Genomic DNA, 22,317 nt, shown 5'->3' with positions numbered 1-22,317 from the left:
CTTCTCTGAAAAGACGGATCCCAGGCTACAGAGCCTAAAGGATAACCGGGTCATCATGCGTTCTCTGGGAATGCACACGCCCCAGACTCAGAGAAGGCCATTCCGCCCCTACCATCAGCGCACTTACCCCCCGCCTCGCCCCAGACAAGACTTCAACCGGAGGCGAGGCCGGCCAAATCGCAGACGACAGTCAGGTCCTCAAAGGGGTAACACTTCCGGGTCTGAGAAGCCACCGCAGGGACCCAAGGCGAACTTTTGAAGGTGCGCCCGAGAGCAGCTTACCAATCCCCTCTCTGGATCCACTCCATTTCCTCAACCGCCTCCGCCACTTCCTACCGTCTTGGTCCCAGCTGACTTCGGATCGTTGGGTCCTGAGCATGGTGCAGTTTGGTTACCATCTTCAGTTTGTTTCTCCACCCCCCTCCCATCCTCCCTCCTCGTCCCTTTTCAGGGACCCCTCTCACGAGCAACTTATCATCCAGGAGGTTCACAAGCTCCTGTCCATTGGGGCTATAGAGGAAGTGCCAAGGGAGCTAAGGGGCAAGGGGTTTTATTCCTGGTACTTCTTAATCCCCAAATCAAAAGGGGGCCTGCGACCTATCCTGGACCTGCGAGGCCTGAACAAATACATCAAAAAGTTCAAGTTCCGCATGGTAACATTAGGAACCATCATTCCTTCCCTGGATTCAGGAGATTGGTATGCCGCTCTCGACATGAAGGATGCGTACTTCCACATTGCGATCTTCCCCCCGCACAGACGGTATCTCCACTTTGTGGTGAATCAGGACCACTACCAGTTCACGGTCCTCCCCTTTGGGCTCTCATCGGCCCCCCGGGTGTTCACCAAATGTATGGCGGTCGTCGCTGCTGCCCTGCGACGTCGTCGTATCCATGTCTTCCCTTACCTCGACGACTGGCTCATCCGAGGCACGTCGGAAGAGCAGGTGACCGGACACATCGCCATCATCACGGGGCTGTTTGCGAGCCTAGGCTTGACCATCAATCCGGGCAAGTCCACTCTGGTGCCTACGGGGAGCATAGAATTCATAGGGGCAGTGCTGGACTCCAACCTCGTGACAGCCAGCCTCCCCCGGCACTGATTCCAAGCCATAGTGTCCATGGTCACAAGCCTGCGGGCCTTCCCGACCACATCTGCTCGAACGTGCCTCGCTCTCCTGGGGCACATGGCCGCATGCACCTTCGTCACCAGACACGCAAGACTCCGCATGCGCCCGTTGCAGACCTGGCTCGCGTCGGTCTATCGACCACGCAGGGATGCCATAGACACAATTGTAACGATTCCACCGAATGTTCTAGGCTCCCTAGGCTGGTGGACAATGCCCTCCCAAGTGTGTGCGGGCCTCCCGTTTCACGCCCCACAGCCATCAGCGTCCTTAACAACGGACGCATCATCGCTGGGCTGGGGGGCGCACCTGGGGACCCTGCGTACACAGGGCCTGTGGTCACAGAGAGAGTTCACTCTTCACATCAATGTGCGAGAGCTACGGGCCGTTCGCCTAGCATGCCAGACATTCCAACGCCATTTGCACGGTCGTTGTGTTGCGGTATCCACTGACAACACAAGGGCCATGTATTACATCAACAAGCAGGGCGGGACTCGGTCCTCCCTGCTGTGTCAGGAAGCAATACGTCTGTGGGACTTTTGCATAGCCCACTCTATTCATCTAGTGGCCTCCTTTCTCCCGGGAGTGCGGAACACCCTGGCGGATCACCTGAGCAGATCCTTCCTGTCCCACGAATGGTCCATCTGTCCGGACGTCCTCAATGTCATTTTCCAGAGGTGGGGGTTTCCCCAGATAGACCTGTTCGCCTCCAGATCGAACAGGAAATGCCAGGTGTTCTGATCTCTGCAGGGCCGCTCCCTGTCGGACGCGTTTCTCATACCGTGGACAGGTCGCCTTTGCTACGCCTTCCCACCATTCCTCTCGTCCATCGAATCCTGATCAAGGTCCGGAGAGACAAGGCCCACCTCATCCTGATCGCTCCGGCGTGGCCGCGGCAGCCTTGGTACACCATGCTGCTCGATCTCTCCCTGGCAAACCCGATTGCCCTACCTCTTTGGCCGGACCTGATCACACAGGGCTTCGGCAGGATGCACCATCCGGATCTACAGTCCCTCCATCTGTCTGCATGGCTCCTGGCTGGTTAAGCCAAGCCAAGTTGCGCTGTTCCGATGCAGTACAACAAGTGTTGTTGGGCAGCAGGAAGCCTTCCACGCGTTCCACCTACCTAGCGAAATGGAAACGCTTCTGCTGCTGGTGCAGTCAGCACAACCACGATCCACTTGCCGTACTAGTCCCCACCATCTTGGACTACATGTGGTCTCTCAAGCAGCACGGCTTGGCGATCTCCTCTTTACGCGTCCACCTCGCGGCTATATCCACCTTCCACCCAGGCGAGGCTGGCAAGTCCGTCTTTTCTCACCCAATGGTGTCAAGATTTATCAAGGGCCTGGAGCAGCTCTACCCCCAGGTCAGACGGCCTACCCCTACTTGGGACCTGAACCTGGTTCTAACCAGGCTCATGGCGCCCCCCTTCGAGCCCTTAGCCACATGCTCGCTGCTGTACCTATCCTGCAAGGTGGCCTTCCTAGTCGCCATTACATCGGCCCGGCGAGTCTCGGAGCTTCGGGCTCTGACCGTGGACCCTCCGTACACGGTGTTCCATAAGGACAAAGTACAGCTGCGACCGCACCCGGCGTTCCTCCCTAGGGTCATTTCCGCCTTCCATATTAACCAAGACGTCTTCCTGCCAGTCTTTTACCCAAAGCCGCATTCATCCCGAAGAGAGCAACAGCTCCACTCCTTGGACGTCCGAAGAGCTCTCGCGTTCTACATTGAGAGAACAAAATCCTTCCGGCGTTCACCACAATTGTTTGTGGCAGTAGCAGAGCGCATGAGAGGCATGGCAATCTCCTCCCAGCGTATCGCATCCTGGGTCACGTCCTGCATCAGGACATGTTACGACCTGGCCAGTGTGCCAACGGGACCCCTGACCGCCCATTCTACCACGGCTCAGGCTTCCTCGGCTGCGTTTTTGGCTCATGTCCCCATACAGGAAATCTGCCGTGCAGCCACATGGTCTTCTGTGCACACCTTCGCATCACACTATGCGCTGGTACAGCAAGCTAGAGATGATGCCGCTTTTGGCGCAGCGGTTTTGCAGTCCGCAACGTCTCGCTCCGACCCCACCGCCTAGGTAAGGCTTGGGAATCACCTAACTGGAATGGATATGAGCAAGCACTCGAAGAAGAAAAGACGGTTACTCACCTTTGTAACTGTTGTTCTTCGAGATGTGTTGCTCATATCCATTCCACACCCACCCTCCTTCCCCACTGTCGGAGTAGCCGGCAAGAAGGAACTGAGGAGCGGGTGGGCCAGCAGGGGTATATATCAGGCGCCATGCCGGCGCCACTCCAGGGGGCGATCTGCTGGCCGACCGAGTGTTGCTAGGGTAAAAAGTCTCTGACGAGCGTGCACGCGGCGCGCGCACACCTAACTGGAATGGATATGAGCAACACATCTCGAAGAACAACAGTTACAAAGGTGAGTAACCGTCTTTTATTAGAATGGAAATAAAATGCCCAGTAGGGTTAAAAATTCTATGTTGTTAGCTGTGGATATAGTTACAGTTGAAGCAGAGTCTTTTGGTTTCTGAGTGTGTCCTATCTTGTGATAATTCAGTGTCTGACAAACACATTTAGGACCTTTTCTGTCAAGAATTGTGGGACATATTCTTAATTTTTGCTCTTTGTGCAAGTCAGTCACCAACTATCTATGTAGAGACCAGAAAGGTCCATTAGAAAGAAACACCTCTTATAGATGGATATAAAGACATTATTTTCTGGCACTGATTTGCTTGATGAGTCTGTACTGAGATCCTAATCTCATTCTATTGATTCAGGATCTGGTAGTTTGTGAAGCTTGGGTTCTAGATCAGCTCATGTGTTTGGATCTGATGCCAGGACGCCTTTAAACCACTCTTTAGGAGTTGGATTCAGTTGCCTTGATGCTTTCTGTTCTGTTGACTTTGGCATTGGTCACTGGTCGAGCTCCTCCAGAATAATCTTTCTGTACTTACTTCGAATTTGGTTCTGTCTTCTCCTATCTTGGCACTTTCACCAATGGGGCATGAGAGTGTTTGCACAAATAAAAGATGAAACCACCATCATCTTCACAAGAATGGAAGGATGAAGATGCCACTGATACTCCTGTCCCAGAAGGTAGTCATTTCTCCTCATCTTTACCAGACAATTCTGTGGCCTTGACAGCACAGAGGAGTGAGTCTTTCTGTTCTCAGTTCTGGTTCCCTGTGCCACAGTGATCCCTGGCAACTGAGGTTGGATGAAGTCCTGGGGGGAAAGAGGGAGGACAGAGACTGGAAGGGATTGGACTGAGATTGTATTGACCCCACTCTGCTAGTACAAACACAGAACAGAAAAACAGTCCCTGTCCTGAGAAACAGATGGCTTTTTCTCCCTCGTTGTTGTGTAAATATCCAGGCAAACAGAGAAAGTAATCAAAGCATGTCTCTCTTGTGACTATTAAGGGAAAATAGTGAAATTGTGTATAGAAAAATGCTGTGAAAAAACTGAAGGACGAAGGAAAAATATGCAGAGAAAATAGTTCACCTGTAGTGAGAGCCCTGTGAGAATCTTTTTATTTACAATATTTCAGGTGGTTGTGTGTGTTTTGGTTTTTTGATAATTTTGTTTTATCCCTCCTAGCGGCAAAAGGAGGTTGAGTCCTGTCCCTGAGGAATGGGGACAGTCAGGTCCTGCCCTCTGTGTTCAGAGGACCTGGCGTGTTTAAACCAGGTTCTGCCAGAGTTCTAGGTAGCCCTGTAGAGGATGAGGAGGAGGTCATAATGACAGAGGGGCAGTTGGACCAAACCCAAGCAGCACTGTGACCCTTTCAGCAGATTGCAATGCCTGGAGCAGGAAGCCACCATGAATGGGTGAATGTGTTCTGTTTCATTAGTTGCTTTTTGTTTTATTCTTTGTTTTCATTTTATTTTGTGGTGTTTTCCGTTTCCAAAAAATGCGGGGCTCTATCTTGAGCATTCTTTATTGTATGAACGTTAAGTATGAAATTTTCAGACTTTACTTTTTTATTTTTGAGTGGAGGACCCTTTATATTTTTTCAGTTATTTTGCTTTTTTTAAAAAAAATACTCCGTAATACCTTTCAGACGGAACTTGAGACATCAGAATTTCGCAGGTCCTATAAATATTTCAATTTGTAATAGACTTCATCATGAGTGCGCCCTTATTTAAAGGTCAGATCCCAATTCAGCAAGCACACACATGCAAGAGTTTATTCACATGGGTAGTCTCACTGCATCCAGTTGAACTACTCTATGTGAGTAAAGTTACAAATGTTTCTTTAGAATCATACTTTGAATGTAAATATTTTCTGCATTGGGACTGTAAGTACCTTTTTTGTTGATGTTTAACTGCCAGTTTATTTAAAATACAGTTTCTGATGAAAGAGCAGAAGTTTAAGAAATTCAATATAGGAAGTCTTTTTTTCTTTTTCTTTCCTTTTTTTAATATAGGCCTTCACTATTCTGTGTGATGTCTTGATGATCTTCAGCCATCAGATTATGTCAGGAGGACGTGACATGTTAGAGCCTCTTGTTTACACTCCTGATTCTTCATTACAGTCTGAACTGCTCAGCTTTATTCTAGATCATGTCTTCATTGACCAGGATGATGACAGCAATAGTGCAGGTATGTATGTGTGTGCGGAGATATAGATATATTTAAAAAAAAAAAAAAAGTCAGGTTTTTTCACTGTGTTCACTTGCCTTCTAGCATGCGCACTTGCGTATGCTTGCTGTCCTGTGTCCATGTTCTTATGCAGTCTTGCCAGTTCTTGTGTACATGCAAACACAAAAGTATACATGAACATAGAAGCAACCATTTGAATCTGTTCATGATTTTGGGTTGTTGGAAGTAGTATCCTTGGTGAGACAGATTTAGATTGGTAGACAGAAAACTGGGGAAGTGACCAAAGGAACATAATAAATAATTTATCACATGGATATGTTTCTAATATGCATGTGTGTATGTACTTAGTAATTAAAGGCAACTTAAGTCAACATATTGTAATTGTTTAGATTCATAGATTCTAGTGCTGTCTAGACCATCCCTGATAGACAGTTCTCTAACTTACTCTTAAATATCTCCAGAGATGGAGATTCCGCAACTTCCTAGCCAGTTTATTCCAGTGTTTAACCACCCTGACAGTTAGGAACTTTTTCCTAATGTCCAGCCTAAACCTCTTTTGCTGCAGTTTAAGCCCATTGCTTCTTGTTCTATCATTAGAGGCTAAGATGAGCAAGTTTTCTCCCTCCTCCTTATGACACCCTTTTAGATACTTGAAAACTGCTGTTATGTCCCCTCTCAGTCTTCTCTTTTCCAAACTAAACAAACTCAGTTCTTTCAGCCTTCCTTCATATAGGTCATGTTCTCTAGATCTGTAACCATTCTTGTTGCTTTTCTCTGTACTCTCTCCAGTTTCTCCACATCTTTCTTGAAATGCGATGCCCAGAACTGAACACAACATTCCAGTTGAGGCCTAACCAGCTCAGAGTAGAGTGGAAGAATGACTTCTCGTTTCTTGCTCACAACACACCTGTTAATGCATCCCAAAATCACATTTGCTTTTTTTTCATATTGTGTGTATAGTTGGGGTTATTTCTTCCAATGTGCATTACTTTACATTTATCCACATTAAATTTAATTTGCCATTTTGTTGCCCAATCACTTAGTTTTGTGAGATCTTTTTGAAGTTCTTCACAGACTTCTTTGGTCTTAATTATCTTGAGCAGTTTAGTATAATCAGCAAACTTTACCACATCACTTTTTACCCCTTTCTCCAAATCATTTGTGAATAAGTTGAATTAGATTAGTCCTAGCACTGACCCTTGGGGGGACACTACTTGTTACCCCTTTCCATTCTGAGAATTTCCTATTTATTCCTACCCTTTTAATCTAACTGTCTTTTAACCAGGTCTAAATCCATGAAAGGACCTTCCTTCTTATCCCATGACAACTTAATTTACGTAAGAGCCTTTGGTAAGGGACCTTGTCAAAGGCTTTCTGGAAATCTAAGTACACTATGTCCACTGGATCCCCCTTGTCCACATGTTTGTTGACCCCTTCAAAGAACTCTAATAGATTAGTGAGACACGATTTCCCTTTACAGAAACCATGTTTACTTTTGTCCAACAATTTATGTTCTTCTATGTGTCTGACAATTTTATTCTTTACTATTGTTTCAACTAATTTACCTGGTACTGATGTTAGATTTACCGGTCTGTAATTGCTGGGATCACCTCTAGAGCCTTTTTAAAATATTGACGTTACATTAGCTATCTTCCAATCATTGGATACAGAAGCCAATTTAAAGTACAGATTACAAACCATAGTTCTGCAACTTCACATTTTGAGTTCTTTCAAAACTCTTGGATGAATGCATCTGGTCCCGGTGACTTGTTACTGTTAAGTTTATCAATTAATTCCAAAATCTCCTCTAGTGACCTCAATCTGTGACAATTCCTCCGATTTGTCACCTACAAAAGCTGACTCAGGTTTGGGAATCTCCCTGACATCCTCAGCCATGAAGAGTGAAGCAAAGAATCCATTTAGTTTCTCCGCAATGACTTTATTGTCTTTAAGTGTTCCTTTTGTATCTCGATTGTCCAGGGGCCCCACTGGTTGTTTAGCAGGCTTCCTGCTTGTGATGTACTTAAAAAAACATTTTGTTACTAGCTTTTGCATTTTTGACTAGTCATTCTTCAAACTCTTCTTTGGCTTTTCTTATTACATTTTTACACTTAGGCAGGCAGTGTTTATGCTCCTTTTTATTTACCTCACTAGGATTTGACTTCCACTTTTTAAAAGATGCCTTTTTATCTATCACTGCTTCTTTTACATGGCTGTTAAACCTCGGTGGCTCTTATTTAGTTCTTTTACTGTGTTTTTTAATTTGGGGTATACATTTAAGTTGGGCCTCTATTATGGTGTCTTTGAAAAGCATCCATGCAATTTGCAGGGATTTCACTTTAGTCACTGTATCTTTTAATTTCTGTTTAACTAACCCCCTTCATTCTTGTATAATTCCCCTTTCTGAAATGAAATGCCACAGTGTTGGGCTGTTGAGGTGTTCTTCCCACCACAGGGATGTTAAATGTTCACTATTTCCAAATCGTCCTGTTATAGTTACCTCTTGAACAAGCTCCTGCACTCCACTCAGGACTAAATCGAGAGTTGCCTCTCCTCTTGTGGGTTCCCGTACCAGCTGCTCCAAGAAGCAGTCATTTAAAGTATTGAGAAATTTTGTCTCTGCGTTTCATCCTGAGGTGACGTGTTCCCAGTCACTATGGGGATAATTGAAATCCCCCACTATTAATGCTTTCTTAATTTTGATAGCCTCTCTAATTTCCCTTAGCACTTCATCGTCACTATCACGGTCCTGGTCAGTTGGTCAATAATAGATCCCTAATGTTATATTCTTATTGGAGCATGAAATTACTATCCATAGAGATCAAGCAATCCATGCCCTGTTACCCAATCCCAGCTTCTGGCAAACAGGCTAGGGACACCATTCCTGCCCATCCTGGCTAATAGCAATTGATGGACCTATCTTCCATGAATCTATCTAGCTCTCTTTTGAACACCATTATGGTATTGGCCTTCACAACACCCTCTGGCAAGGAGTTCCAGAAAAAATACTTTCTTGTGTTTGTTTTAAACCTGCTTCCTATTAATTTCATTCGGTGTCCCCTTGATCTTGTATTATGAGAAAGAGTAAATAACACTTCCACGTTTACTTTCTCTATACCACTCATGATTTTATAGACCTCAGTCGTATCCTCCCTTAATCACCTCTTTTCCAAGCTGAAAAGTCCCATTCTTATTAATCTCTCCTCATATGGAAGCCGTTCTATCATTTTTGTTGCCCTTTTCTGAACCTTTTCCAATTCCAATATATCTTTTTTGAGATGGGGTGACCATATCTGCACACAGAATTCAAGATGTGTGCCTACCATGGATTTAGGAAGCATCTTGGTTTTGTTTGTTAACTTATGTTATCGTAAGTATTTGAAGAGTAATGCTGTGTATAGAGAGAAACTGTTTAGGGTAATACAAAAATATTTTCACTCTTTAATATAAGAAAGAAAACATTTAGACTGAATATTTGCAGGGGAGTGGGGGAGATTCAGGCAGACTTGGTAGGCTGTAGAGTAGTCTCCCAGGGAAGAAGTAGAAGTTCCATCAGTAGGGATGTTTAAAAATAGACTAGAAAACATACTGTGCGGAACAATCCAGAATTGGCAAACAGAGCCATGAGGTTTCTTCCAACACTTACTTTTTAAAATATATATAAGTAAGGAAAAATCCTGTAAAATAAATCTTTTTTTGCCCAAATAAAGGGCTTCAGCCTGCTGCTGTTGAAGTCAGTAGTAAAATTCCCATTGCCTTTGATGGTGCAGGGTTAGGCCAAAAATTATTTATTTATAAATCTTAAAACGTAATATACAGTCTTCCCCCTCCCACCCCCATCCCCCTAAAAAAAAACAAAAAAAACCCCACAACACAAACACCTGGTGTGTGAGCTGTTTTACTTACTTAGCAGTCTGAAAGGTTTACTGGTTAGAGCAAAAGAGTCTAGAAACCAGAGTATTTTAGATTCTCATCTGATAGTTGCACTCTTACTCTGCAACCTTGGGTAGCAAGTAAGTTAACCTATGTGATTTAGTTATCCCAAGTATTAAAACCACATTGTTAACCTTGGTACTGAACTTCTTTACAGTTTTGCTGGTGAGCTTCTATTTTTGCTTTTCTTGGTTGCACTCGAAATAAATACTACGTAGTCAATATTTCACAAAGCCAATGATTAGTTAATAAGGGTGTAAAGTGAAATGGGGCTTGATAACAGCATGCAATAACAAGGGTGTACATCTGTTCAGATTAATTCCAGCAAGAAAGAGACTTAAAAATAGTTACAATAAAATGGTGTAGAGATTACAAAGAAAGTGTCAGTCATACAAATCTTTACTAGAATTGGCATCGTTGTTGATAGTCTCTAAAAAGACAGGATTTGAGTGTGTCGAGGGAATGTTTACTTAGAGGCGTTTCTCCCATGACAGGGTTGGTATATTACAAGATTTGGTCAGATGTAACTGTGTAAACATTGAAAAGAGAAACTTTTTCATTACGAAAAAGTAGAAAATAAATTGTAGTAATAAAACTGCTTTTAGCAAACGGTAAAAATTATTAGTTTAGCAAAATATTGCCACACAACATTGAAATTAATCGTTTGTCACAGTAATGTGGCTGCTTTATTATTAGGAAATACACTTACGGTAAAGTAACACCTTCCATTCAGTGATCTCAAAGTACTTTAGAAGCCTTATTTAAACCTTATAACATTCCTTTGGAGTAGGTACTAGTCCCATTTTTCAGATGGGTGAAGTCATTTGTCTCAAGGTAACAGTGGGTTACTGGGAAAGCTAACAGAATTCTTGAGCCTTGACTCCTGGTGCTTTTGCTATAGCACTTCATATAGAGGTAGAAGGCCAAAATGTAAAGTGTTCAGCCACTTGAGTAAGTAAATGACCTGAATAATAAAAAAACAACAAAAGTCCTAGGTAGTTTAATGCTTTGCGTACCTTCCAGATGGACAGCAGGATGATGAAGCTAGCAAGATTGAAGCATTGCACAAAAGAAGAAATTTGCTTGCAGCTTTTTGTAAACTTATTGTATATACTGTGGTTGAAATGAATACTGCTGCAGATATTTTCAAGCAATATATGAAGGTAAATTTGAAGACTTTGTATAATAGTGAAACATTAAAAATACTGCAGTATAACAAAAATTGTATTTGTAATTAAACCTTGTTGGGTGCCTGTTTCTTTGATTATGTGAAAGATATATTTTAAATCCAATATAAACAGGTAGTTGTTTTCCCATGTTTCCATATGGAAAATTGCAAAGACAACTTTATTATGTCAGAGTAACACATTGTTTTATTGTGTAAAATTATTCCCACAGCCGAACTTTAACACTTTTTTAATAGATTTATTTTTCCATCCTGATATATGGTACTTTTGATTTCTTGTTTGAGTACGGGAAAGTAGCTGGCTTTTTTTAACCTCGTTACTGTAGATGAATAAAAATCAACTCAGTGATGGCTAATTCCAAATGAAAATGAAATTCTTTTTGATACACAAGTTCTTTTAGAGTTTTGTAGGATGGAAAAGTTATTGGATCCAGGGAACAGAGATTCCCCACAAATAGAAATTTTACTCATTACACATAGATTACTGCTTTAGTTCAATAAATAATACCCTCTGTTCCTGGGATCCAGAGCCATGCCTGCTCGTCCTGAGCCTTCTGTCTGTGAACATAAAAGTCTTTGCTTCTTACCTGTACAAAAAATGCATTAACTATTCCATGCTGTTCCCCCCTCTGACCTATGGCTACACTACAGAGCTTACAGCTGTAGCACGGCTAGTGCAGACACCTAAACCAGAGACTCTTAACCTTTGCAGACCACTCTACCCCCTTCAGGAGTCTGATTTGTATAAACAAACCAGTAGTTCTCAACCAGGGCTACATGTACCGTGGGGATACACAGAGGTCATCCAGGACCTAAATCAATTTATCTAGATATTTGCCTACTTTTACAAAAGGCTAACAAAAAAAGCACTTAAAGTCAGTACAAACTAAAATTTCTTACTGACAATGTCTTGTTTATACTGCTCTATATACTATACAGTGAAATGTAAGTAGAATACTTATATTCCAATTTACTTTATAATTATATGGTAAAAATGAGAAAGTAAGCAAATTTTCAGTAATAGTGTGCTGTGACACTTTTGAATTTTTATGTCTGATTTTGTAAATTAGTGGTTTTTAAGTGAGGTATAATGTATGGAAGACGTATTAGACTCCTGAAAAGGGGTACAGTCGTCTAGAAAGGTTGAAAGTCACTGATCTAGATAAGTTGGTGTACCCTCTGGAAGACCTCAAAGGTACACATACCCCTGGTTGAGAACCACTGCTATAAGCTGAAGGAAGGGAGATCTGCCATTGACGTAATTACTCCAGCCCCCGCAAGCAGCAATAGCAGTGTTGGCAGGATAAGCTCTTCCACCAACGGAACGCTGTCCACACTGGCACGTAGGTCGGTATAACTTTCATCGCTCACAGGGATGTATTATTCACACCCCTGAGGCACATAAATTATACCGACTTAAGCTGTAGTGTGTACTTAGCTTGAGTGTACAGCTTTTTTTTTTTTTTTTTTTTAGCACAGTGACAGACAGATTCTCTCCTAATTATTTTAACATGCTCTCTGGATAACTGAGGAGTAAATATAGATTCTTTATTCAATTTTAAATACTTTTAAGGAACAATGGCAGAAATTTTATTATTTATTAATTTAAAAAGGCAGCTACGGAGGCCAGGTAGCCCTCCTGTGGAAGCTGAGGAAGGATACCCCCGTTGCCACAAAGAAAATGGGTTTTCCTCACCATTGCACCAAAATTACTAGAATATGCTCTCCTCCCAAGAAAGGAAGTGCTACTAATGCTTGTGTGTTTATTAAATATGGCTGCCTGTCAACTGTGAAGCTAAATACAGTAATTCCTCGCTTAACGTTGTAGTTATGTTCCTGAAAAATGCGACGTTAAGTGAAATGATGTTAAGTGAATCCAATTTCCCCATAAGAATGAATGTAAATAGGGGGGTTAGGTTCCAGGAATTTTGTTTGCCGTACAGTACTACAGTTAGGAGGTGCCCCCGCCTTACCCCACACAGGCACAGCCCACTGGCACTGGAGACTGTGAGGCAGGCAAGGAGGCTGAAGGTGCTGTAGACTAGGAGAAGCACATTGCGCAGTGGCAGCAGCTTCCTCTACTTTGCAAGCACCAGGGGCAGGGGACTAAAACCCTCAGCCTGCCCACTCCACCCCTTCCCCCAAGCCCTCACCCTTAACCCGCCTCTTCTTCCCCCTCCCATCACCCCCTTTACTCCTCACACCCTGTCCTTGCTCCTCCCTCCCTCCTGCCTGCAGCAATCAGCTGGCTTGTGGTGTTCAGGAGGGAGGCGTGAGGACATGGCGCACAGGCGCTTCCTGAATGCCGCAAGCCAGCTGATTGCCATGGGCAGAAGGTGTGGGGGAGTCAGGGGGAAGGTGCTGATCTGTGGGGTCTGCTGGTCAGCTGGAGGCGCTGGGGGAGGGGAGCATAGGGGAACTGATAGGGGGGCTGCCAGCTGAGGACAAAGTGGGCAACCAAATGACGTTATAGTGAAGCATTGCACAACTTTAAGTGGAGCATGTTCTATAATTGAGCAGGGATGTAAGTTCGAAACAAAGTTAAGCGAGAGGATGTTAAGTGAGGAGTTACTGTAGGTCATTCTGCCTCAAAACAAACTCTCTTGTTCATTAAGCAGGGTATAAAAGGCAGTGGAAAACTTCTGTTGAACTTTTCAAAATTTCAGATTTTTAGAGTATAATTTTATAGTGGTGAAAAATGTGTTTTTTAACACTGTAAAGCTATTTCATCATTTCCTTCTTGTTAGGTACTGAACATGTTTCTAGCAAAGTACATGGTAAAGAAAGTACATAATGCATTATTCTTTTCTGAAGGTCTCAGTAGTAAAATGTATTTTTCTAAAATCTAAAGCTTCAGCTGTTTTGTGTGGATTTTTTCCTAGTATTACAATGACTATGGAGATATTATCAAAGAAACAATGAGTAAAACAAGACAGATAGACAAAATTCAGTGTGCGAAGACACTTATTCTTAGTTTACAGCAGGTAAGAATTATTCATTTTAAATATTCATATATAAATACAGAATAATAAAATATTCCTTGTTGGTTGTGGGTAACTTTTTCATAGGAAATTGTGTGGAGGGGAGGGTTAGGAGGAGGTATTAAACTGTAAAGTAAGGCTCTAATAATTTTTAAGGTGATATTTAAAGAAAACGCTGCTTATTCTGCATTTATCTTCAAGTATTATGTTAATGAAAGGTGGGGAAAAGATTGTAAAAATCTAACGAAGAGGTACTCTATCATAATATCTTACAGTTCTAGCATAGTGAGTGGAGCCACATGTTCATTTTAATAATATGATAAATGCATTACAAACTTCCTTAATTACACGTTCTTGAGCCAATCAACAAGGAAAAATAGCTCCCACTTTTCCCCCAATTGTTTTCGTTCTATCTAGTAATGAAAAGACTTACCTTATTTATTACACATCAGTGCTTGGCAAAGGCTTCATTCATCTCAGAAATTAAAATATCTTTCAAAGCCCTAATTCAGCAATGACATAATTCAGGTGGACCAACACTGACGTTAGTGGGGTGCTGTGTGTTTGCAGGGGACCACCCACATGGATCTCACTTTAGGATTGTAGGCCTAGAACAGTGATTATCAAACTTTTGTACTGATGACCCCTTTCACATAGCAAGTGCGAGTGCGACCCCCTCCTCCCATATAAATTAAAAACGCTTTTAAATATATTTAATACCATTATAAATGCTGGATACAAAGCGGGGTTTGGAGTGGAGGCTGACAGCTCACAACCCCCTATGTAATAACCTTACGACCCTCTGAGGGGTCCCAACCCCCAGTTTGAGAACCCTTGGCCTAGAAAGAAAAAAATGTTCAAATAACTGCTAATTTCTCTTTATACAGTTTTTTACTTTATCCAACTGGCTTAAGTTAGTAATTGTTTTCTGAAACCAAAAAATCTCATCAGCCTTCTCTGCGTGTATCCTATAGACAATCTAATGATCTAAAAAAGGTATTAAACAGTATACTAATAATGGTCACATAATGCCAACTTGATAGGAGTTCCATAAAGCAGTGTGGTCGAAAAAAGAATACAAAGGGACTCAGAAAATTATAGAAAATATATTAAACTTGGAAAAATGCTTAGTAATGCATCTAGGAAACGACATTATAGGGGAGAATCCTTGGAAGCAGAAGAGCTGAAAGGAGACCATAGGACTGATAGGGTGTGTCGACACAGGGATAAAAGACCTGCAGCCAGGGTGTGTTTGGCCCACGTCATCTGACTCAGGCTCAGACTGCGAGGCTAAAAGTCGCTGTGTAGAGGTTCAGGCTGGAGAAGGAGCTCTGGGACCTTCTAGCTTCGCAGGGCCCAAGCCCGAACAGCTGCACAGTGATTTTTCAGATTCTGAGCCCAAGTCAGCTGACCTGAGTCAGCTGCAGGTTTTTTATCCCCATGTAGACATACCCATAGTGTACAAGAAATAAGACATTTTGCAGTGTAATATAACTACAAGAAAGGCAATGAACTGCATAAATAGACACTTCATGGGACAAGCTGCTAGCAATCATTTTGTTCATAAATGCATGTAAATTGTATTTTGCTGGAGCAAAATCTTGTTACAAAAAAGATACTGACAGATGGAAAGAAGTTTAGTGAATAGCACCGAAGAAGGAAGCTAGAAGTATTGATTTAAGGGGAAAGATTAAAAGAGCTCAGTGTGTTCAGTTTTGCCAAATATTAGTGTAGGTCTATCAGTAAATGAAGGATATAAACATGGGGGCGGTGAGATCTAGGCTTCATTGAAGTCATGAGAATTTTGCCATTTATGTCAGTGGGGTCAGAATTGCACCATAGAGGTGGAGAGGAGGAACTTTCATTTAGGATGGTACAAAGGGGTGAACTAGAAATTGATGGGTTGAGTAGGCACTCCACACTACAGTGATAGTTGTTGCCAGTAGCTACTGTTGTGGTGCTCTGCTCTTGTTCGATAAGTTAGCTGTGTGTGTGTTCCCTCTGTGCTGCCCCAGTTCTGCGCGGATAGCTAACACAGCAAACCCCAAGAGAACCCCCAAAGACCACAGACTCTAGTAAGGTACGAAGGAACCCGAGCCATGTTTATTGTCAAACGAAGCACAGTAATAGTTACCCGTAGACTCTACAAGCCATGCTATGAATTTGTGCCCCTGGCAACGAACCGGCTCAGTCAGTGGCGGGACTTTCCACTGCCCCCGAGGCCAGACAAAAATGCGCACTCCGGGACCTACTTTTATACAGTTAAAGGACAGATTACTCATCCTTAACTGATGTTTTGAGGTACAGCCCCTTGGCTCATTAGGGTGCTGTCTCCCCCTTTGATCATGTTGTTTCAAACAGATCTATCCATCATGCTGTCTTTCTGACCCTGTCTTTAAGATGCATCTGCCTGTTCCTTGTTACGTCTGTGGAGTGTCCTTGTATCAGGATGTCCAGGTGCCATCTTGGCACAAGTTCCTTTTATTAGCACTTACATGTGAATGCACCTGCTTCTAACAACCCTCTTCTCACCAACTTCTGTGAGTGGAGCCTGCCTCTGGCTCACAGCCAAGCTTTTGCTTAGCAATGCCTGGAAGTACTTTGGTTCAGGCTTCATGCCTCAGACTGGGCCTCTGACACAAGAGTTTGTTTCAGGGCCTCATCTTACTACAGGAGTCGCATGAGAAACCATATGGATACCTAAATAGAAAATATTTAGGATGGGAATCTGGGGAATTACCCTGAGAACGAGGTGTGCTAAACTGTGCAGTTGTCTCATTCGGAATGTGCTGAAAGCCCGATATCTTGGGATAGCTAAATCTAGACTAAACGTATTAGAGAATGTACTTTAAGGAATAATCCTGACTTGGCAGGGAGATGCATTTGTAGACTTAGGTTTTCATAAATCGCCAGTTTTCATTATTTTGTAATGAAACATTGCCTAATTATGCAAAATTTATTTTCTTACAATCACTAAAATGAGAGATCTGATTCTCAGTCTAGTTTTATACATTTGGTATATTTTAATCAGTAAATATCTTTCTTCCTCATTTCATGCAGCTTTTCAATGAGATGATACAAGAAAATGGTTATAATTTTGACAGATCATCACCGACATTTAGTGGTATTAAGGAACTTGCTCGACGTTTTGCTTTAACATTTGGACTTGATCAACTGAAAACAAGAGAAGCTATTGCCATGTTACATAAGTAATTATCTGATACTTTTTTTTTTTTTAACTTCATTTCCGCAGACATGAAATTTTATCTTTGACATGACAAATATTTTGTTTTGGGAATTTACCAAAGTGATGTATTAATCAAAATGTTTTAGTGCTAATTGAGGATCTTTTATTTTGCTAGTCAAGTAGAGGTGAAAAAAGTGATTTTTCTATTGTAGTTTCACTTGATTCTAAGAACCATGTTTTCCCAGGGCTTTAAGGGGAGCCAGACTGTACTACACCAAAATAAAAACTGAAGCACAAAGTAAAAACTTTACTGTTCAGCCTCATTCTAATTCCTTTTACACTACATGAAATGCTAGCAAGTATTACGAAGTGTTTTCAACCTCTTCGTTGATAAAGAAGGCTGACCCAGTTGACTACTGGTAGTACTCTTCCTTGTCATGTTGGAGAACCAAATTCATTCCATGCACTAGAGAGGATCAAGAAAGATTATGGAGACAGCAATTCCACCAGTTCACATAGGAGTAACACTGACAGCTTTCAAGGGTGTCCTATCTAATACCTCTGGAAGAATGGTGGTTTTGACCTTGATCTTGTTTCTTCATTAATTTAATGCAGGGGAAAGGGGTGAAATGACAAATTAGAACTCTCTCAGTGATTAGATACTTTGGTCATGTGGGTGGTGCTATAGAAAACTGTAAAATAGGTAATTCTTCTAAATCTTAATTTTTAACTTTTATTTTCAGAGATGGCATAGAGTTTGCTTTTAAAGAGCCTAACCCGCAAGGTGAGAGCCATCCTCCTTTAAATTTGGCATTTCTTGATATTCTGAGTGAGTTCTCCTCCAAACTTCTCAGACAAGACAAAAGAACAGTGTAAGTATTCTCTGAAAGTTTTTAATGTTATGAAATGTTAAGTGATGAAAACAGTTAAATTTGATAACATTTTATCTCTAATTCCACCTTTATTATTAACTAGGCAAAAAATTGCTATCACTAATGTTGAAGTAAGCTTCAGTAACATTTAGAATTAATAGAAAAACAAGGGAATGGCAAGCTATTATAGCAGAGTCCCTCATTTTTGTAATAAGTATATAATATTAGTTAATAACAACGGAAGTATTAGCTGTTCTATAATTGTTAATAGATTACTTGGTGTCTCCTGTTCTGCTTTCAGCTATTGAAATCATAGCTTTTAATGGAAAGAATAAATAGCATTAACAGTTTGAAAAGCTTGCACTTCAAATGGCTGTATATATTCCTAGTTATATAGATAATAGGCTGCACTGGTTGGCTCATCTGTGGAACCTTTCTGAGCAGTGCCTGTTAGAACACAGATGCACCTTCTCATTTCAGCGTTCATGAACATTCTGAGAGTGGGGCTATATAAGGGGGCGCTGTGCCCTCTACTACCACAATTTCTTCCAACTGCTAGTGCTAGATGGAAGTGAACTGTTCCGGTCCTTTGGATCCGATTTATATTCCTACCGTAGTGGCTTGGATAGCCTGTTGGTGACGTTAGCGCATTAGTAATTTTTAGTTTTAGTGTTTAGGCATGGTTCTATAGGTCTGTAGGTTGACAGATCCAAAGAAGAAGCCAGGTTCCAAGCCATGTCCTCTCTGTTGAGCCAATTTCAGGCACTGGGATTATCAAGTGAGATGTGTTAAGTGCCTCAGTGAGAGTCACACTCCTTCTGGATTTTCCATCTGTTGGACCTTCATACCCAGAATGTGTGATGAGGGGTAAAACAGGCTGCCAGGTGCTCCTGCTTAAGAAAACTTACTGCTAGACCCTGGGGTTTTGAGAGCTCTTCAGATCTGAAGGCTAAGAGGTCTCTATCAGCTCCAACTGCATCAAGGTAGAGTGCCTAAGAAATCCAAGGGATGTCTTTGTTGGTTCTAGCTGACATGCCTAGTTAGTAAGATCCTCCTATTAAAGCTGAGAGAATGTAAGTTCCAAAGAAAAAGGTGAAGGAGAAGAAAGTCGCTGTCAGATAGGCACAGTTATCTTTACCAAACCTAGTATCAATGACTGATCTGAAGAGGACCGTTAACAGTAGTAGTAGAAGTTTGTTTGGCATCTGATTATTCTTTGGATCATTTGAGGATAGGAAAAGGAAGACTTTTAGTTCCAAGGTCTAAATCCCCTACTGATGATAAGAGAGGAAGGATGGAAGATACTCTTTCTCTGGACTATCTCTGCTTCCTCCTACTAAATCTCCTACGGTATCACCAGACAGACCTTTCTCACAGTTCATGTTTCTTCATCCTCTGGGCTGTTTTCTCCAGTGAGATCCATAGTACATCTGAGGACAGATCCACAATTAAAGAGGATCAAGAAAGAATCAAAAGATCTGAGCCTTCCAAGTTTACGCGCCCCCCCCCCCCCCCCCCCCAAACTCTTGGTTTTCTCAGCCCTTTGGACATTTTGTACCTCTGTTTTGGATAGTCTCTTGCAGCCTGCTAAGGTAGTTTGTGTTACCCCTGCTTCCTGTCAGCCCGTTTCTAAGAAGGCAGATGAACTGTATCAAATCCCATGTGAGGGGGTTTTGTGTTTTTCATATTTTTCCCTTGCCACATTGTTTGGTGGTTGCAGTAGCAAGTAATATATTTAGGTCTCGTCAAGCTCATTCAACCCCCACAGATAAAGAGGGAAGAAGTTGGATGCCATGATAAGAATTTTTTTCTTCTTAATCTCTAGGTATTAGAATATCTAATTATCCAATGGCAGTGTCCCACTTTATAAATTCTATCCGTAGGAGAAAATGGCTACCTTTGTGCAAGAGTTATCAGACGAACACAGAAGATTGGCCAGTGCTATCTTTGGAGAGGGACATAATATGCCAAAGCATGTTCTCAGGGCTTCTTTTGATATTTTTGATTCTTCAGCCAGAGTCTTGGTATCTGCTGTTACTTTGAGAAGACATCCCTGGTCTGTTGATGACCCTGGAGACTAGGTTTAAGATTTGGGATCTCGCCTTTGAAAGTGATTCTCTTTTCAGTAACAAGGAGGATGAGCTTTTGGAACAGTTGAGACTAAATCTACTGTTCATTTGCTTGGTTTGTTTTCCACTGTTAGAAGGAGACCATCTACCCCTTTTCGTTACTAGATACAATGAAGATTGAGGATAAAATTATATCCTTCAACTCAAAGACAGCAACAACACCAGCAAACAGCTTCTTCCTTGCAGTTTCAACAAAAGAGGAAGTCATTCAGGTCCAAGCTTCATCAAAACAAAATGCAATACCAAAGATTCCATTTTGCAGATTATGTAAGCATTTAAGACATGAATAAATGAAGTATTCTTACTTGTAACTTGAGTTCTTTTGAGGTGACTCTGTATATTCACACATCCCTCCCACCTCCCCTCCTTCTCAGAGTGCTATCTTTGTTTCTGTGGGTCAGCAGTAGATGGAATTGAGATATTAGAAGGCCCAGCATCCACTTGCATAGTCTCTCACCCTCAGAATGTTGAACACTGATAGAAAGGGTAATAGAGCACATATGTACCCACTAACGGGCACTGCTTAGAGATTGTTAGGTTGCACCAGTTGGCACATTATCCATAAGTGTGAATATGCCAAGTTACAAGTAACCTTTATTTGTTCATGTAGTAAATGTGTATATAATCTCTAAAATGGAATTTTTGATATGCCATGAGTAACTAGACTGGAGCAAACAAGTCTGATCACAACAAGGCAAACTATTTGTTTCAGTTATTTTCACACTAAAGTGGATGAACAAGTCTAGACATCTTGTTGCGTTTGCTGTTGGCAATACTTTTTTGTTAATTAGATTATAAAAGTCTTTGTAATGAAGATGACATTATGATGCAAGTTTTTGAGTAATCAAATTTACATTTCTTAAAATATAGGAATGTCTTAATATATTCTGCACATTTATAATCATTATTTCTTTTAAAGGTATGTTTACTTGGAGAAGTTCATGACCTTTCAGATGTCTCTACGAAGAGAAGATGTGTGGCTTCCTCTCATGTCTTATAGGAATTCCTTACTAGCTGGAGGTGATGATGATACTATGTCAGTCATTAGCGGAATCAGCAGTCGAGGCTCTACAGTAAGGAATAAGAAAACAAAACCAGCAACAGGGAAGCGGAAAATACCTGAAGGTGTGAATTTTTTCTTTCTGACAAAATATATTGACATTTTCGGAAGTTAATGAAGCCAACCTCATTTACACAAGCTGGGGATCTGACCTTGAGTTTTCATATTGGTCAGATTGATAAGAGTATCTCTGCCCTTCAATGTATCTTTAATATATCTTTACAACCTAATTTTGTGTATATATATTTCTTGCAATGCTACCCTGAATAGGAAGTCTGAATGATAAGACATGGGCACAGATCAAGTGAAGGAAAAAACAATTTGCTTTTAGTGGTAAGGTATTTAAAGTAATTTATGCAATGATCAGTTGTGCCAAGGCATTTTATTCTGCAGATTCTTAAAAGTTAAGAAATGTATTATTGATCCCCGATGGACACCTTGACAGATATATCACTCTATATTTGTCATATTTAAATAATTTGATTTTAAATTGGTGTGAAAAGTATATGCTGATATTGTTCTTCACTTTCAGCTGAAGAAAGCAGTAGTAGTGACAGCATGTGGTTGAACAGGGAGCAGACAATGCACACACCAGTCATGATGCAAACGCCACAGCTCACTTCCACAATCATGAGGGAGCCTAAGCGGTTGCGACCTGAAGACAGTTACATGGGTGTATATCCAATGCAGCCTGAACACCATCAAGCTCCACTTGATTACAAGTATGTAGAAACAACTAACACATACGCTGTATTACCATTCAAATATGAAACCAGTTCACATTTAAAGGAAAACCATTTTTTTTAGCACGCAGGTAACGTGGATGTTGGCTCAAAGACAACAAGAAGAAGCAGCCAGGCAACAGCAAGAGAGGGCAGCGATGAACTACGTCAAACTGAGAACTAACTTGCAGCATGCCATGTGAGTAAAACTGAGCAAAAAGATTATGTATTTTTTTCAATTTTCTTGTGCATGGCTTCATAGACTATATATATCTATATAGTCCCCTGTTACACTTTTTTAATTTTACTATTTTTGAGTTGTCTTGATATCTTGGCAGTTAGCATCTTAGAAATGCCTAGAGATGGAAGCAATGGCAAAATAAATTGAAGCTAAGATAAAATTAACTTAACTTATATGACTAAGCAATTTAAGCTGCTTCATTTCTTACAATTTTTATTTTTTCATATAGATTCCAAAGATTTAAAGTAATAGTAT

General features: G+C 41.6%; 1 protein-coding gene across 3 annotated transcripts in view; it reads left to right on the top strand.

Moving 5' to 3' along the window:
* The window catches only part of STAG2 (stromal antigen 2), a 187,818-nt gene that overhangs the window by 144,796 nt on the left and 20,705 nt on the right, over positions 1-22,317 (top strand). For all 3 annotated transcript variants that reach the window (XM_030576074.1, XM_030576076.1, XM_030576075.1), the window contains exons 24-31: positions 5,577-5,751; positions 10,708-10,847; positions 13,753-13,854; positions 16,912-17,060; positions 17,782-17,910; positions 20,959-21,164; positions 21,632-21,821; positions 21,907-22,020. In XM_030576074.1, the coding sequence (XP_030431934.1) occupies positions 5,577-5,751; positions 10,708-10,847; positions 13,753-13,854; positions 16,912-17,060; positions 17,782-17,910; positions 20,959-21,164; positions 21,632-21,821; positions 21,907-22,020 (1,205 nt within the window). The remainder of the gene's footprint in view (positions 1-5,576; positions 5,752-10,707; positions 10,848-13,752; positions 13,855-16,911; positions 17,061-17,781; positions 17,911-20,958; positions 21,165-21,631; positions 21,822-21,906; positions 22,021-22,317) is intronic.

Source organism: Gopherus evgoodei, chromosome 9 (genome assembly GCF_007399415.2).
Source record: "Gopherus evgoodei ecotype Sinaloan lineage chromosome 9, rGopEvg1_v1.p, whole genome shotgun sequence".
Taxonomy (NCBI): domain Eukaryota; kingdom Metazoa; phylum Chordata; order Testudines; family Testudinidae; genus Gopherus; species Gopherus evgoodei.
Note: the sequence above shows the minus strand (reverse complement) of the source record. Positions and strands in the feature narration are given on the sequence as shown.